The sequence below is a fragment of the Dryobates pubescens genome, chromosome Z (assembly GCF_014839835.1).
Source record: "Dryobates pubescens isolate bDryPub1 chromosome Z, bDryPub1.pri, whole genome shotgun sequence".
NCBI classification, from domain to species: domain Eukaryota; kingdom Metazoa; phylum Chordata; class Aves; order Piciformes; family Picidae; genus Dryobates; species Dryobates pubescens.
The window spans coordinates 96,798,046-96,811,984 of NC_071657.1; the positions used below are offsets into that span (position 1 = coordinate 96,798,046).

At 43.1% G+C, this 13,939-nt stretch overlaps 1 protein-coding gene across 1 annotated transcript in view; it reads right to left on the reverse strand.

Moving 5' to 3' along the window:
- The window catches only part of LOC104296767 (chondroitin sulfate proteoglycan 4-like), a 38,993-nt gene extending 25,969 nt beyond the window's left edge, over positions 1-13,024 (reverse strand). Inside the window, exons 1-4 of the mRNA XM_054178240.1 lie at positions 12,922-13,024; positions 6,553-6,716; positions 2,391-5,960; positions 519-989 (exon numbers count right to left, since the gene is read on the reverse strand). Of these exons, the coding sequence (XP_054034215.1) occupies positions 519-989; positions 2,391-5,960; positions 6,553-6,716; positions 12,922-13,006 (4,290 nt within the window). The 5' untranslated portion in view covers positions 13,007-13,024. The remainder of the gene's footprint in view (positions 1-518; positions 990-2,390; positions 5,961-6,552; positions 6,717-12,921) is intronic.
- Positions 13,025-13,939: the final 915 nt, after the last annotated feature.

Consider the following 13,939-nt stretch of genomic DNA (forward strand, 5'->3'; position numbering starts at 1 on the left):
CTATAAACTGAACATAGTGTTAGCAGATGATGATTTATGATACAATTTTGCTTCCTGAAGCCTGAAAATTAACTTATCATGCATATTTTGGCTGTCTGTGAGCAAAGACATGACTTCAAAAAAATGTATTTTTCCTGCCTTTCTCCTTTTTCAGTCCATACACCATTTCCTCTGCTCTTTTCAAATGTACTCACAGTTGTCTGCCTTAGGTTTCCAGAGTATCAATAACTCTGCCTGAGTGAGTGGCGCACCAGTCTACTGTGATGATAGCACATTAGTGTTTGCAATCACTAGTCTTTGTCACCAGTAGCACACAAGGAGGCAATGTGGCTCACAAAGGTGCCTGACCTCCCTCCCAACCCCAAATGACCAGCTTGCAATGGCAACAGACATTTGTTACAAAGCCTGAAAAAAGCTCAAACTCATGCATCTCAAACCCTCCCACGAAATCATTCTGTAACTTTTAGCAATAGAAAGAATTAACAGTGACTACAGCAAAGCAGATCCAAAAGTATTACCTGTTTTCTGGTAAATGTGGTAAGTGTTCTTCCAGGAGCATGAGAGTTTTCAATATATCCATGTTTTGGCTGCTCAGTTAAAATAAATTCACAGCTGAGTCCTGCAAAGTGTCTACTAGAAATTTTTAGATAGTCTTCCATCAGGGCTTTTGACTGCCCTTCAATTACTGTGAAGTTCTGTACTTCCAGTGGAATCACTCTGGGGATGATGTCTACAGAGATCTCTATTCCACTCGCTGTTTGCACACCATTGGTCACATCCAGAGAAAAATGGTCTTCCAGCTGGTCAGAAACTGTCTGCACATACTGAACTTTGCCCTCATCAACATCTTGCTGTGTGAAGCTTAAAACTGGACTTTGGTCAGCACCAAGATCACTCTGTTCAGAGGAAAACTTCCAAATGTATCCATGTACTGGAAGCTGGTCCACTGTGAACACAATCTCAGATGGAGGACTGTTGTCATGAACAACCTTAAATTTAAAAACACACCCCAAGTGTTAAGCAGGAATGGGAGAAATTCTGTAATTATCTTCTGAGTTTTTCACTTTCACCTGTGGGATTGTTTACATAATTAACCAGTATTCTTTGAGTTACACAGTTCCTATTACAATACAACACTTTAAGTAGGCATGACTTAAATAAACAAGGCAAAGGAGTATGCTGTAACCCCAAATACATTTTGTAGATTTTGAAAAGGCACACACTGTGGAATTAACTAACAGCCTAATAGCTGCAGGGCCCTGCCTGGCACAAGCATTTCAGTAGCAAAGCAAAGCACTGCCACAGTTCCCTGGCTTTGCTTATTGAAAGGCTGCACACTAACAATGGGAAGGGCTTAACTGAAGAGAAAGAACCTCAGGTTTGTGACAGCAGTTTTAAAGATGCTGGATGCTAAAGATGCTTGGACAGTGCTAATTGGGGTAGCTCCAAACTGAATGAGACATTTGCCACCAGCTCCACTAAAAATGAGTCATGAAGTGCCAGCAACTGTTACAAAGCAAACAAATTTGCAAGTGCAGCAGCTCCAAGTCTTAACTTTTAAAGCACCAATATGTAAGACAGTCTTACACTGTGGGCAGCCTTTTTCTTTTCACAGTATCACAGTATAACTAAAGTTGGAAGAGACTCCAAGGATCATCGAGTCCAACCTGTCTCCACAGACCACATGACTAGACCATGGCACCAAGTGCCACATCCAATCTCCTCTTGAACACCTCCAGGGATGGTGACTCCACCACCTCCCTGGGCAGCACATTCCAATGACGAACAACTCGCTCAGTGAAGAACTTTCTCCTCACTTCGAGTCTAAACCTCCCCTGGCACAGCTTGAGACTTTGTCCCCTTGTTCTGGTGCTGGTTGCTTGGGAGAAGAGACCAACCCCTTCCTGGCTACAACCACCTTTCAGGTAGTTGTAGAGGGCAATGATGTCACCTCTGATCCTTCTCTTCTCCAGGCTAAACAATCCCAGCTCCCTCAGCCTCTCCTCATAGGGCTGTGCTCAAGGCCTCTCCCCAGCCTTGTTGCCCTTCTCTGGACACATTCAAGTGTCTCAATGTCCTTCTTAAACTGAGGGGCCCAGAACTGGACACAGGACTCAAGGTGCAGCCTAACCAATGCAGAGTACAGGGGCACAATGACCTCCCTGCTCCTGCTGGCCACACTATTCCTAATGCAGGCCAGAAACATAACCATTTTTCCTTTCTAGAAATGGAAACACACTAGTGTCAGTTTCTCCAGAATAAAGAATCCAGAAAGCAGTTGTGTTAGTGCAAACCAAAAAAAGGCAGACAAACTAAAGACCCTGCAACTGATGAAGCAGTGAAGAAAACTTGCTGCAAGATTAGAGAAATGGACAACACAGTTAACTTACTTGCAGTTTTCCTTTACTGATTTTAACTGGTTTTCCTTCTTCAACCAAGAGACTGTTTTTGTTTGCAATCCTTAGTGGCCACTGATGACTTTCCAAATATATGTAAACACGCACTCCAGCATCTAGATGGGTATCTCCAGCATGGACCGTGAAGTTAAACATGTCAATAAGGTTGTTGCTGTCATCGTGCTTGTAGGTCACACACCCCTTTATCAGATCAAGTTGAGTAAAAGAATCCATTGGTAGATTATTTACATGTATTTTTCCATATTTAGGGAAAGAGACTATCTCATATATAAGTTCATTGTAATTTCTGATGTCTTGGTTTGTAACAGCACTTAGGTTAGCAGTTGTAACACTTCCCTCTTTCCCTTTTTGAATCATCAGGACTGTATTATTTGCCAGCCTAACATAAGGATCAGTGGCATTAACTTCTAGAAGCAAAGAGCTGTAGTGCTTGCCATCTGTCACAAAGAGCACAAAACGCCCAAAATCTGCACCACGGTGTATAAACAGAACTTGCTTTTGCTCCAGGTCTGCTTGTTTGAATTGGTAGACTCTGTGCAAAGTATCATTCACTAGCACCAAGTCCCCATTAGAAATGCCACGTCTAGTATACAGCAACTGTCCATCATCAAAATCAGAATCAGGATCGTGGTAGCAAAGATCTGCCAAAGTTAATAATCGCTGCCCATTTTTCACTACATTAAATATCTTATCAACTACACGTACTGGTTTTTCATCATTCTTCAGCTGGACAGAAATGTTGAATCTAATTTCTATGGACAAAGGCTCTAAGTCTGGATCAAGGTTTGCCCACATTCCTGTGTCTTCACTGGAAGCAGTGGCAAGAAATCCATCAAATACAGTTTCAGAGTCATCATGTACATACATAAGGCGCTTATCAATTATATCTTGGTTAGTGAAAGTGGTGATATTGTCATTACTCTCAAATGAGCCTGAAAATGTAATGAGTTTTAATTTCCCATGCTTAGGAAACTGTGTAATTTTATATTGGAAAGTTCTGTTCTCTGGTGTTTGCACAAACAATTCTGTGCTTGTTATTAACTCTCCTTCACCTTCAGTAACAATAAGACCATTGTTAGTCAAAATAACATTTCCAAAATCTGATTTGATGTGGACTTCAAAGTCGTATAAATTTGATACCAGATACTTTGTAGAAATGAGGAATCTAAATGAATCATGGTTGTCTTCACGGTATCTGTTGATTAATTCATAAGCTACCTTCTTATCACTGATGTCCTTCTGGCTAAAGACTGCATCTTTCTTCAAAGGCTGTTCATTAAGCAGTATCTGTCCATTCTTCGGTAGGGACAGCAATTTAAAATTAAGCTCATCTTCAGGTATTTCCAAATCCACAATCACAGCAAAAAGGTTGTCTGAATTCAAGTACTTCTTTCCTGATTTTTCAAGTTCTAGAGGATTGTACTTCAATAAACTGTACCTCAACCATTTCACCTTGATAGGAAACGTGTGCTCTTCACTGATTCTGTTTCCTACACTAACTTTGAATTTAAATTGGTCAGTAATATTTTCCAGCTGAACTTCTTTAAAAGTGCTACAGTATCTCACACGGCTACGCTGAACAGAGCGGTGAGAAAAAGAGTTAATTTGCTTCCATTCCCCCTTTGAATGATGCCTTTGGATCTCTCCATACTGGGGTGGCTCTGTGATCTCATAACGTATCTCCAGCTCCTGGAGGCTAGTATTTGTTTCAACTGCCAGATGCATAGGTGTGATAAGAGCTGTAACACCTTGGAGCAGTTGTATTCCTGAGTTGTTGACAACTCTGTAATCCACAGAAACTGCCATGATACGTAACACAACAGTGTTGCTCACCTTCTCACCATCACTTGCCCTCAGAACAATCCTTGAGTTCTTGACACCTGTGTGCACAAAGAAAATAGCACCTTCTCTTAAGTCCTCATTAGAAAAAGTAGTAACAGCTTTTCCAGGATGCTTTGAATTTCCTAAAAATCCTGCATCTACGTTCAGACTTCCAAGTACTGAAATACTGAGGTTCACAGGATCTGTATCCTTATCTAGAACTTTTATCAGCTCACTAGTCAAATGTTTCTTTGAGTTCTCTAAAACAAGCAGCAAGTTACCCTCAGGAAGTGTGATCTCAGGTGCATCGTTCACTGGAATAACACTAATGCGAAACACATGCTGTTCATTTCCTTGTAAATATGGAAGCACTATCTTCTCACTGCTGGTAGAAATGGAGAAATTAAAATAATCATAAGTGTCCTCAGAACCATCGTGGACATAAAGGATCTTCCTTTGCCATAAGTCCTGCATAGTAAATATATTTACCTTCTGTGCTGGTTCAACATCTAGTTTCAAGTCTCCGTGAGAAGGCAGTTTCTTTATTTCAAAAAGAATTTGTGATTGATGAATCTCTAATTTCTGAAAGTCTAAGCTGACTTTAATATGTCTAGATTCCAGGGAAGCTTGTCCTCCCTCTGGTACAATCAAGTTGCTTAGAACTAAAAAGTGGCTTCCATCTTCTTTGCCTAGAGAGACATAGCTTTCAGGAGAAATGGTAAATGCTGGGGCTGCTTTCACAGTAGGGTTCTTTACAGCCATCCCTAAAGAAAGATTTGTATTAAAAACACTCTCTGTTTCACAGCCAGCTGAAATGTCCTTTGTTACCAGAACATCCTTCAGTGATTTCTTTTCTGAATTGACTTTCAAGTCTCTTAAGCAACCTTTGAAAGACCCTCCTTTGGCACGCTTCAAAGACTCTGAGATTAGCTCTAATTTAATCACTTCTGATCGTGTGCTGTCATCCACACCACCTACAAAGAGAGATCCCTTCAGAAGCAGAAGCTTGCTGTGGAGAGGCAATGATTTTTTCACAGTTTCTTCATCCAGTGTCAGCTGCAAATATTCTGTGGTGTATTTCAGTTGGATGTGATGCCAATGACTATCATTGACTGACCTATGAGAGGAAAGCTGGGTTCTACTCTTACGTTTTCCAACATAGACTTTAATTAATCCATCTTCCATTTCCATTGCAATGAAGTCTCCTGCTTGCCCAGGATGGTATAGCAGCAAGCCATGTGCAGCTGAAGTTTGGAATGTACACTCCAAGATTCCCCCATTATCAACATTCCAGGATGGGAAAGAAATGTAAGATCTGGAACTGAAGAAACTAATGGGTTTATCCTCACCTGCAAAGAATTCATCACTGCATCCCACTGAAACTTCATGGACATTTTTAAGGCCAGGAGAAGGTCTTAGAGGCATCAGAATGTCCAGCTGATTGAACAACACATCATCAATACATCCTCGGAAAGTGGGTAGTGCTCCAATAAGGTAGGGAACATCAAGTTTACTAGTTCCACCTACGTAGAATCCATAATCAATGTTTAATTCATAGAGAATTCCAGGCATTTTCACACTAGATCTATCGTGTTTATCAAGTACCAATGTCACATTATCATGCTCATGATGTAGTTCAACCAGGTGCCAAGCTAAATCATTCAACTGAGATCTTTGTTGAGAATGCAGTACTCGTTCCTCCATGCCAAAGTTAATTCTCAGCTGCAAAAGACAGAATTGAAACTATCAAGATCCAAAGTGGCATTTTCACAATCGTATACTAACATACAGCTAATGCATTAATTTTAAGACATTTCCATGTTAAGCACATAATTTATGAAATACAATTGAAAAAACAGAATTGGACTAAAATTTTGTGTAAGGTTACTTGCCATCTGATTTAAAAATCGCAGAAGAGGGGGAATGCACACCTCTGCAGTTCTGCTAGGACCAACAACTCCTGAGAACCCAGGTGACAATGACCTTTCAAGAACTCACCTTACCAAAGAACTATTATTTGGATCCAAACATTTTACATTGTGCTAACATCATCAGATCTGAAATGCTGCCTTTACTGAATTTCATGCTTCAACACAAAGGTCTTTAAGAACTAGAGATCTCAAAAGCTTTAAAGGTCAATTCTACTAACGGTCACTGGAAGAAATAAATATATTTTTAAATTATCAAGCATATTATTTGATTTTTCCCGGTTTATTAAATATAAACTTCAAGCGTCGCCGAAGATAACAGCTTGAAGAACAACACTCAACAATACAGGCTACACATATCTTTTTAGTTACAGTTGAAACCATACCTGTAGAATTCCTGAATGCAGCTCCATTAAACAGTAATCCTTCTTTCCAGCAGCAAGAAAAAGCAGTCCATGAGCCTTGCTTGTTCGAAACCGCAGCTGTAACGATGTCCGAGAGGATGATTCTGCCTTGTTCAACTCAACAAAGCTATGACCATAAAATGATACTGGGGAAGGGAGGGGGAAGTGAAAAAAAAATTAGTCACAGAAAAAAAAATAATCTTATCTCAAACTATACATACATATATAATAATAATAATAAAAAACAAAACAAAACTAAACAACCAACCCCAACTTGTAATAACTCTCTTTATGCTTATTTATGTATGAATTAGATTAGATCTCAGATATCAAATTCATCAGTCCAAGCACCTGGGTAAATGCCCAGTGGCCATAGTAATATGGACAAACAGAGAACACAGCCCAGTATTTTAACTCCAACACTGACAATAAGGAATTGTAAGAACAGAGTTATTACTCTCCTTCAAATACTCTTCCAATTATTTTTTGTTTCTGGTATTTTTCACAAGCTTGTCACACCTGGTCTATCTTTAACTGCCAAAGGATTTCTCTCTGAAGCACTCCTCTACTCCTTGATACACCATCTTCAGAAAGCTCTTACCCCTCCATCTTCTACCATCTGCATGACTTTTTTGTATGTTCTCACCCATCTTTCTTCCAGGCTGAAGTGCCCTCTTGTTTCCTGTATGAAGCCTCTAACCATCCCTGCTGCCACTGGCCAGTCACTCAGCTCAGTACAGGCTGCTGCACTCTTTGTGCTCTCTTTTCTGTCATTAAAGAATGGTAACTTTGTCTTCTGACAACCTACTGCCTTTACCATCCCTATTATTACTGTACTGAACAGCAAGCATCCCAGGACCAAAACCTCAAAAACTCTTCTGGTAACTTCCCTCACATGCAAAACAAACACACAAATACATAAATTTACCCTGATCCTTATCTTTTAATCCATTACTTAATAAAAAAAAGCCCTACATTATATTCCAGTCACTGCCCAAAAGCCTTTGATGTTTACCAAAACCCTTCTGAGAATCTAAATCTCAGCCACTTTTCCCAGCTCCATCAGGAAAACTGTGATTTGTAAAGCAGAAACAATCCTTAAAGAAATCCTACTGCCTCTTTCCAAGTTGATCCTCCTTACACCTGCATCATTTATCCTTTATTACAGTATCCATAAATGTGAACACTATGGATGTCAGCCTTACAGTCCCCTCGTTATTCTAGTTTTAAACATTGCCATAAAATTTGCCATCCTCTAGGCTTCAGGTGTGCTGGCTACTGCAGGCAAGCAATTTCATTCCTCTCATTCACCTCCCAGAAGAAAAATGGCATTTGAGAATCTTCCCAACTAGCAGTAAAGCCACTTCATTAAGCTTCTCTGCAGTAGCCATGCCCTTTCTGAGTGCTTCTTTTATACTGATAACTTAATCAACTGGCTGCACAGACCCTCTGCAGGGCTTTTATACTTGACATATTTAAGAACGATTTAGTAAAAGCTTTGATTCCTTCAGCCAGCTGATCCTTGATCTTCCTGTCCTCCCTCCCCCCCAAAGTGGTCAGTCACCACTTGGCACAGAAAAGAAGCTTTTCCCTCAGAAGTTTACTTCTAGTAGCAAAAAAGCTTTGGACAAACAGCTCTAATACACATTACAAGCCTTCCATAAAATCTATGCAGTAAGAGAACCAATACCATTTGTTGCACATAGTAATATTAATTACTGGGGAGTCGATAGATACCCCTTGTAAAGAAACTACTGGAATAACAGGAATAGAGACAAGCCTCCACAACAGGGACTAATTTTTACTAAAAAAGCAGGAAATGTTAAATCATTGTAATTTTTGTATTATGGTAAATTTGTATTATGGCAGTGGCTAGGTCTGTCCCTGTCTACCTACTGTATGGGCTGTAGATTTTCCCTACTTAGAGAGCATTGGACTCAATAACACAGGTAAGATAGAGGAGTCCCCTGACTTACACCTCAGCAAATGAAGCAAAGAGATATCTTTCCCTGGAGATCACAGGAGTATATTCTAGAGGTTTGAAATGACTCTCTTAATTAAAAGATTACTCCACTGCCTGCAGCCATTGTAGCAATACCATAACATTGGTATAATGGTACAAGAAGGTTTCACCATGAGCAGACAGACCCTTCTCCTTACTCTACTGAGACTCCAAGAAGTAAGTTGCATTCCATTCAAATCTACATTCACCCCTACAGAATTAGTAAGTAAGAAATTTCATTGTAATTTTACCAGTGAAGCTCCACAGAAATCAACAAATTAATTCCTAGGCTGTAGCAGATACGAATGCCTTGAAACTTTCTTTATGATCACTGTAACTCGGCTCCCAAATGTATTTGGTGATTTTCTGAATCAAAACTAATGACTGCTGATAGAACTTGAAGACAACTCTTAAAGACATCATATGTGGGGGAAAGAAAACAGGATTTTGAGGGCGTGATTGAGCAGAACGATAAACTCATCCATGGATTACTAAATGCTATTTAGAGTAACTAGAAACAAAGTTGCAGAGTCAATATTTTCAGGTGTGCCACTAGGGAAGTTTGGTATTTATACTCTATAGGAATTTCCTGGAAACTAAAAAAGAAAAGTAGGTTAAAGCTTTTGCCTTCCATAAAAGCAAATCCATCACTGATGGTGGGGCAGGAAACTCAACATCAGCCTAGGAAATGACCCAGCACTAAATAAGATCTTGGGCCAAGACGACCTACAGTGCCTTGGTGCGAGTTCTGCTGCAGTACCTATCAAACTAAGAAACATGCTATTATAGTACACGAATCAAGTTCCTCTAGAGCAGACACTTTCAGAATTAGGTCGAGCTGAACACATGTTCAGTGACCTCAAAATTTATCACAGTATCACAAAGGTTGGAAGAGACCTCAAAGATCAAGTCCAACCTGTCACCACAGACCTCATGACTAGACCATGGCACCAAGTGCCACATCCAATCCCCTCCTGAACACCTCCAGGGACGGCGACTCCACCACCTCCCTGGGCAGCACATTCCAATGACAAACAACTCGCTCAGTGAAGAACTTTCTCCTCACCTCTAACCCAAACTTCCCCTGGCACAGCTTGAGACTGTGTCCCCTTGTTCTGGTGCTGGTTGCTAGAGAGAAGCCTTAACCCTGCAAGCCCAAAAAGCCAAGCCTTGCTTGCCTTGCAACTTGGAATCCAAGCTGTGCTTCAGTTTACCCAGAAAGACTGCAAGGCCCCTTGCAGTAATGTGTTGTAAAGCCCAAGAACAGACAGACGTGTCTTGCTGGGCTGAGAGACAAACCCTAGAGGAGCCAAGACATTGGGACAGTTTTGTGTTATTGGAAGAAGCAATAAGAACCACTGTGAAGATTGCAGCTGAAGAACCTCTCCAAACATGCAAAGCTACAAAGCTGAGAAACCCTGCAAGCTTTCACAATGAAGCCTTCGGAGATAAACCCTGTACATGCCTCAGCAACAAGCTGCAGAAGAACACACCTGCTTTAGTTACTTGAAGTAATACGCTTCCCATTGTCCAACTAAGATTCCCACCTTGAAAATTTATCCCCTGCAGCTCACTCACAAAAGTACAACAGGAACAGAAATCAACTAGCACAGATGACAGTGGCTTTCTATCTGTTGACAAACTCAGGTATGCTTTTGGCTCTTTACTATTTTGGATATTCAAATAGAAGATTTGCCCAGGAGTGCAGCCCGTTTCTCCCTGTGGCTGGTGAAAGAGGTGTGCCCTCTCCTCTTTAGACCAGACAAAGGCCATAAAGAAATCAGAGTGGTATAACTTTGTCCATCCTGCCTGGTTTTGTCCCATCGTTCTCAAAACACAGCAGCTTGTTTTCGTACTGAAACGTTTCTTTTGTCTCTTATGGTGCCTCAGTGAGAAGTGATGGGATTGTGCAATGTAGATATGAAGGCAAGTTTCCACATAGTAAAAATATTTTCAACCTATATAAAAGTGTAACTTGAAGCCTTGTTAAGGCTCTGCATGCACTAAATGTTAGGCAGACAATGAAAGAACAAATGACACCAACTGCACATAAGGGATACAGGAAAAATAGTCAAAAAGGGAGTTGCCAGATTTACTAGGAATGCCCTTCAAGGCTACTGTAGCTGTTATTCAGTAGTGAACTCACATGCTTAATTCTCACTTTGTCAGTGAAGGATTTACAGTGAGATTTTGGGAGTAAATTAAACACTACTTAGAGACTTCGTGCAAGCCTCTTACATTCACCTAAAACATACATAGTGAAGAACACCCTTGCCCTGCATCTGCAGTTGCTTTGCACGCTAGACAAGATGATGTTTAAAGGTCCCTTCCAACCCAAAATGTTCTATGATTTCCTGATAAAAGATAATCCTGCAGTTAAAACACTGAACATCAAGTGAACAGAGCTGACATTAATTACCGGTTCTACAATAGAAACAAACTAAATTGTTGGGGAAACAATTTCAGTTCAGTGCCTTTAAGAAACTGTTAGTGCTTTTTCTTTCTTCCTGCCTTCAACTGGTCTGCTTCACTCAATGATTTTTTGGGGAGCAGAAACTCTCTCTCTCTTTGGGTTCTCCTATAGCTGTAGCAGCAGCTGGAGTCAGACAGGAGAGCTGGAATTTAACAAGCTCATCTGGTTTTGATGCCAGTCTACATGGCTCACCAGAGCTCACCTTGAAGGCAGCTCAGCCTGAGCATTCTCCATTGCTGCACCTGGCTTATCACCAGCAGCAGTAGGCTGCATTGCTGACACCCCCCATCTTGCAGTTTGGAAATGCACCCTCTCGCTCTTGCTTTGCGTTGCACTGCCTACAATGCTGGGGTCAGAGGACACTACAGAAACAGCAAGGCATAAAATGGTTTGTCAGCTTCACCTATTCAAAATTGTACTGATTCTCCGAACATTACTGACAGCAAAATCAATGACAACACCTTTCGTCAAGACATTTAAGACAACTATACTATTACTAGAGAAATTTCAGCAGCAACCAGATCTCCCTGACATCCTTGACAGCGCTGAGACATCTCCTGAGTATTTTTTAAAAAACCCTCCCACTCCAGATGCAGGCTTTTTGTTCACCAGGTGAGAACATCATTTGGAGCTCCACAAACTAAAATTGTCTCATAGGAAGACAAGACAGATAGGTTTCCTTTGTGGTATTTGAAATTCATCCTTTAAGAAAAACTAGTAATTCAGCAGTCATAATTAAATATTAGTTCATTTCTATCTAGTTTTCTCATCCAGTGAATCCAGCAACCATACAATCACAGAAACTGACAAGGCAATCGCCATTGCTAAAGAAAGGGAATTACAGCAATTAGTTTTGTCACATGGGAGTGCAAAGAGCACAAAACCATACCTCTGCAACTGCCTGGTGGTCCATTATTTTTTAAAGAAATTATTTTTAAAAATAATAAACCTGATTACCAGTTGTTGATACTATAACTGACTTGAAAATATACCACAAGAAAACTACATTCCTAGCCGGTTTTTTGGCTGTTTCAATAGTTTTACTGACTGACCAAGAGCTATACCTTAATGTGTATATCACCATTAGTCTGAGCTGCAGGCCCTTGGTCCTTATGTCTGAAAAGCCAGACGTAAGACAGCTCGATCTGAGTGACAGAAGAATGTATCTGCAGCTGCCAGCTGATACTGAACATTGGCACTGCTAGCTCACAGGCATGCCGAAGCAGGTGAAGAAATCACACACGTTCTTGCATGTGCCTTAGATCCTTCCTTACATCACAGCTGATTGGAAAACAAACAAACAAACACAAACAAACAAAACCCACAGAGGTTTTCATCCACCTCCTTTGGTCTTTTATCAGGAGGTCTAGCTGTACCAAGTGCCAGCATCTCTGCCGCAGAAGCGGAACACGAGCTCAACAGTTTGCTGACAGCCTCGGCCTTCACGTGAAAAGAAAAAAAATCCCTGCCGTGCCAGTCGCTGTGAGGCCGCCTTCTGCAAAGCCAGCCGAGATCGGAGCAGCGCTAGCACCCGAGCAGCCCGCCAGGCACCCGGCTCCGCCGCGCAGCCCGCCGGCTCCCGCCCCTCAGCGAGGGGCTGGAGACTAGGCCCTCTGTCGGCCCAAACCTATGCGACACCCTCCCACCGGGCTGCCGCCTTTCTCGGGGCGACCGGCGGACAGTCCGCTTCAGTGCTCAGGCGAGCTTCACCGCTGCCCGACTGCGAGAGGCCCGGCTCGGGGGCCTTCTCCCACCGCGCCGGGGCTGCTGGTCACCCACAGCCAGGTCACGCCTTCCCCACCTCGGCGCAGGTGCCTTCCGGCCCCACTGGCCAGCGGCGCCTCCCGCCATGGCGGCACTCCGCCGACAGCCCTACCTGCGAGAGCCGGCCGGCTGGCGGCCAGCAGCAGCGCCAGCAGCCGCAGGGCGGCGGGCACGCTAGCCACTCGCCCGCCCGCCATGCCGCGGCCGCAGCTGTGGCCCGGCAGGCCCCACTGCCTCCACCGGCGGGATTGCGGTGGGGCGGAGCCCAGGGCAGCTGCGGGAGAGTGGCACCCTCGCGGCCCCGTTGGCCTCTCCCGCGGGCGGGCAGCCACTTCTGCCGCCCCGGGACGCCCCTCTGCCTCCCTCGTCACAGCGCAGTTGCTCCCACGTCCCGCCCCCCGCGCCAGAAACAGCCCAGGGAGTGGGGACGGGGCTGGTTGTCTTCTCACGGTCCCGGGCCGCCTCTCAGGGGCGTAGCGGCCGCTTAGCCTTTCCCGGCGGCTACCTGCCCCGTGGCGGGTAGAGAGCAGAGCAAGGCCCAGAGGGGTCGCCGGGCCTTGCACATATCGGTCACGCCGGCCCGAAGTTAACACCGTGCAGCCAGGCCTAGGGGTTCGTTACCCACTTAAAAATACCCCAGAATGGCGGGCAGGTTGACTCTCCTCACAGGTGTAGTTTTGACCCTGGGACACGGTCCTTAGGGCCAGGCTAGATTCACCTCTCATCTACGGTTTTTACTTAGAGGAGAATGGCCCAGATGTGGTTTATGGCTGTTACCAGGCACTCACTGAGGTACACCCCCTCAGTGTCTTGCCTGTTGGTAGGAGGCTGCTCTGAGGTGTCCCCCAAAGTTTTTCTCTCTTCTGGCTGGAGAAGCCACATGCCTAGTAGTATTTATATAGTGTGCCTAAAAGAGGACATTGTACCTTGTGGAAGAAACGCCTTACAGGTAGACAAAGCATTTGGGGCACGAAGTGCAATGGTTATAACCAGCAGAGACCTAAATTAGGCAAAGTTCTGCATTCATGCCTCCTTACTGGTGTCCTGTGCTTCAAAGCAAAAAGTTTCAGTTTAGAAAGTATTTTAAAAGAGCACACTTGAACCACTAGCATATAAGCCACTTACTGTAC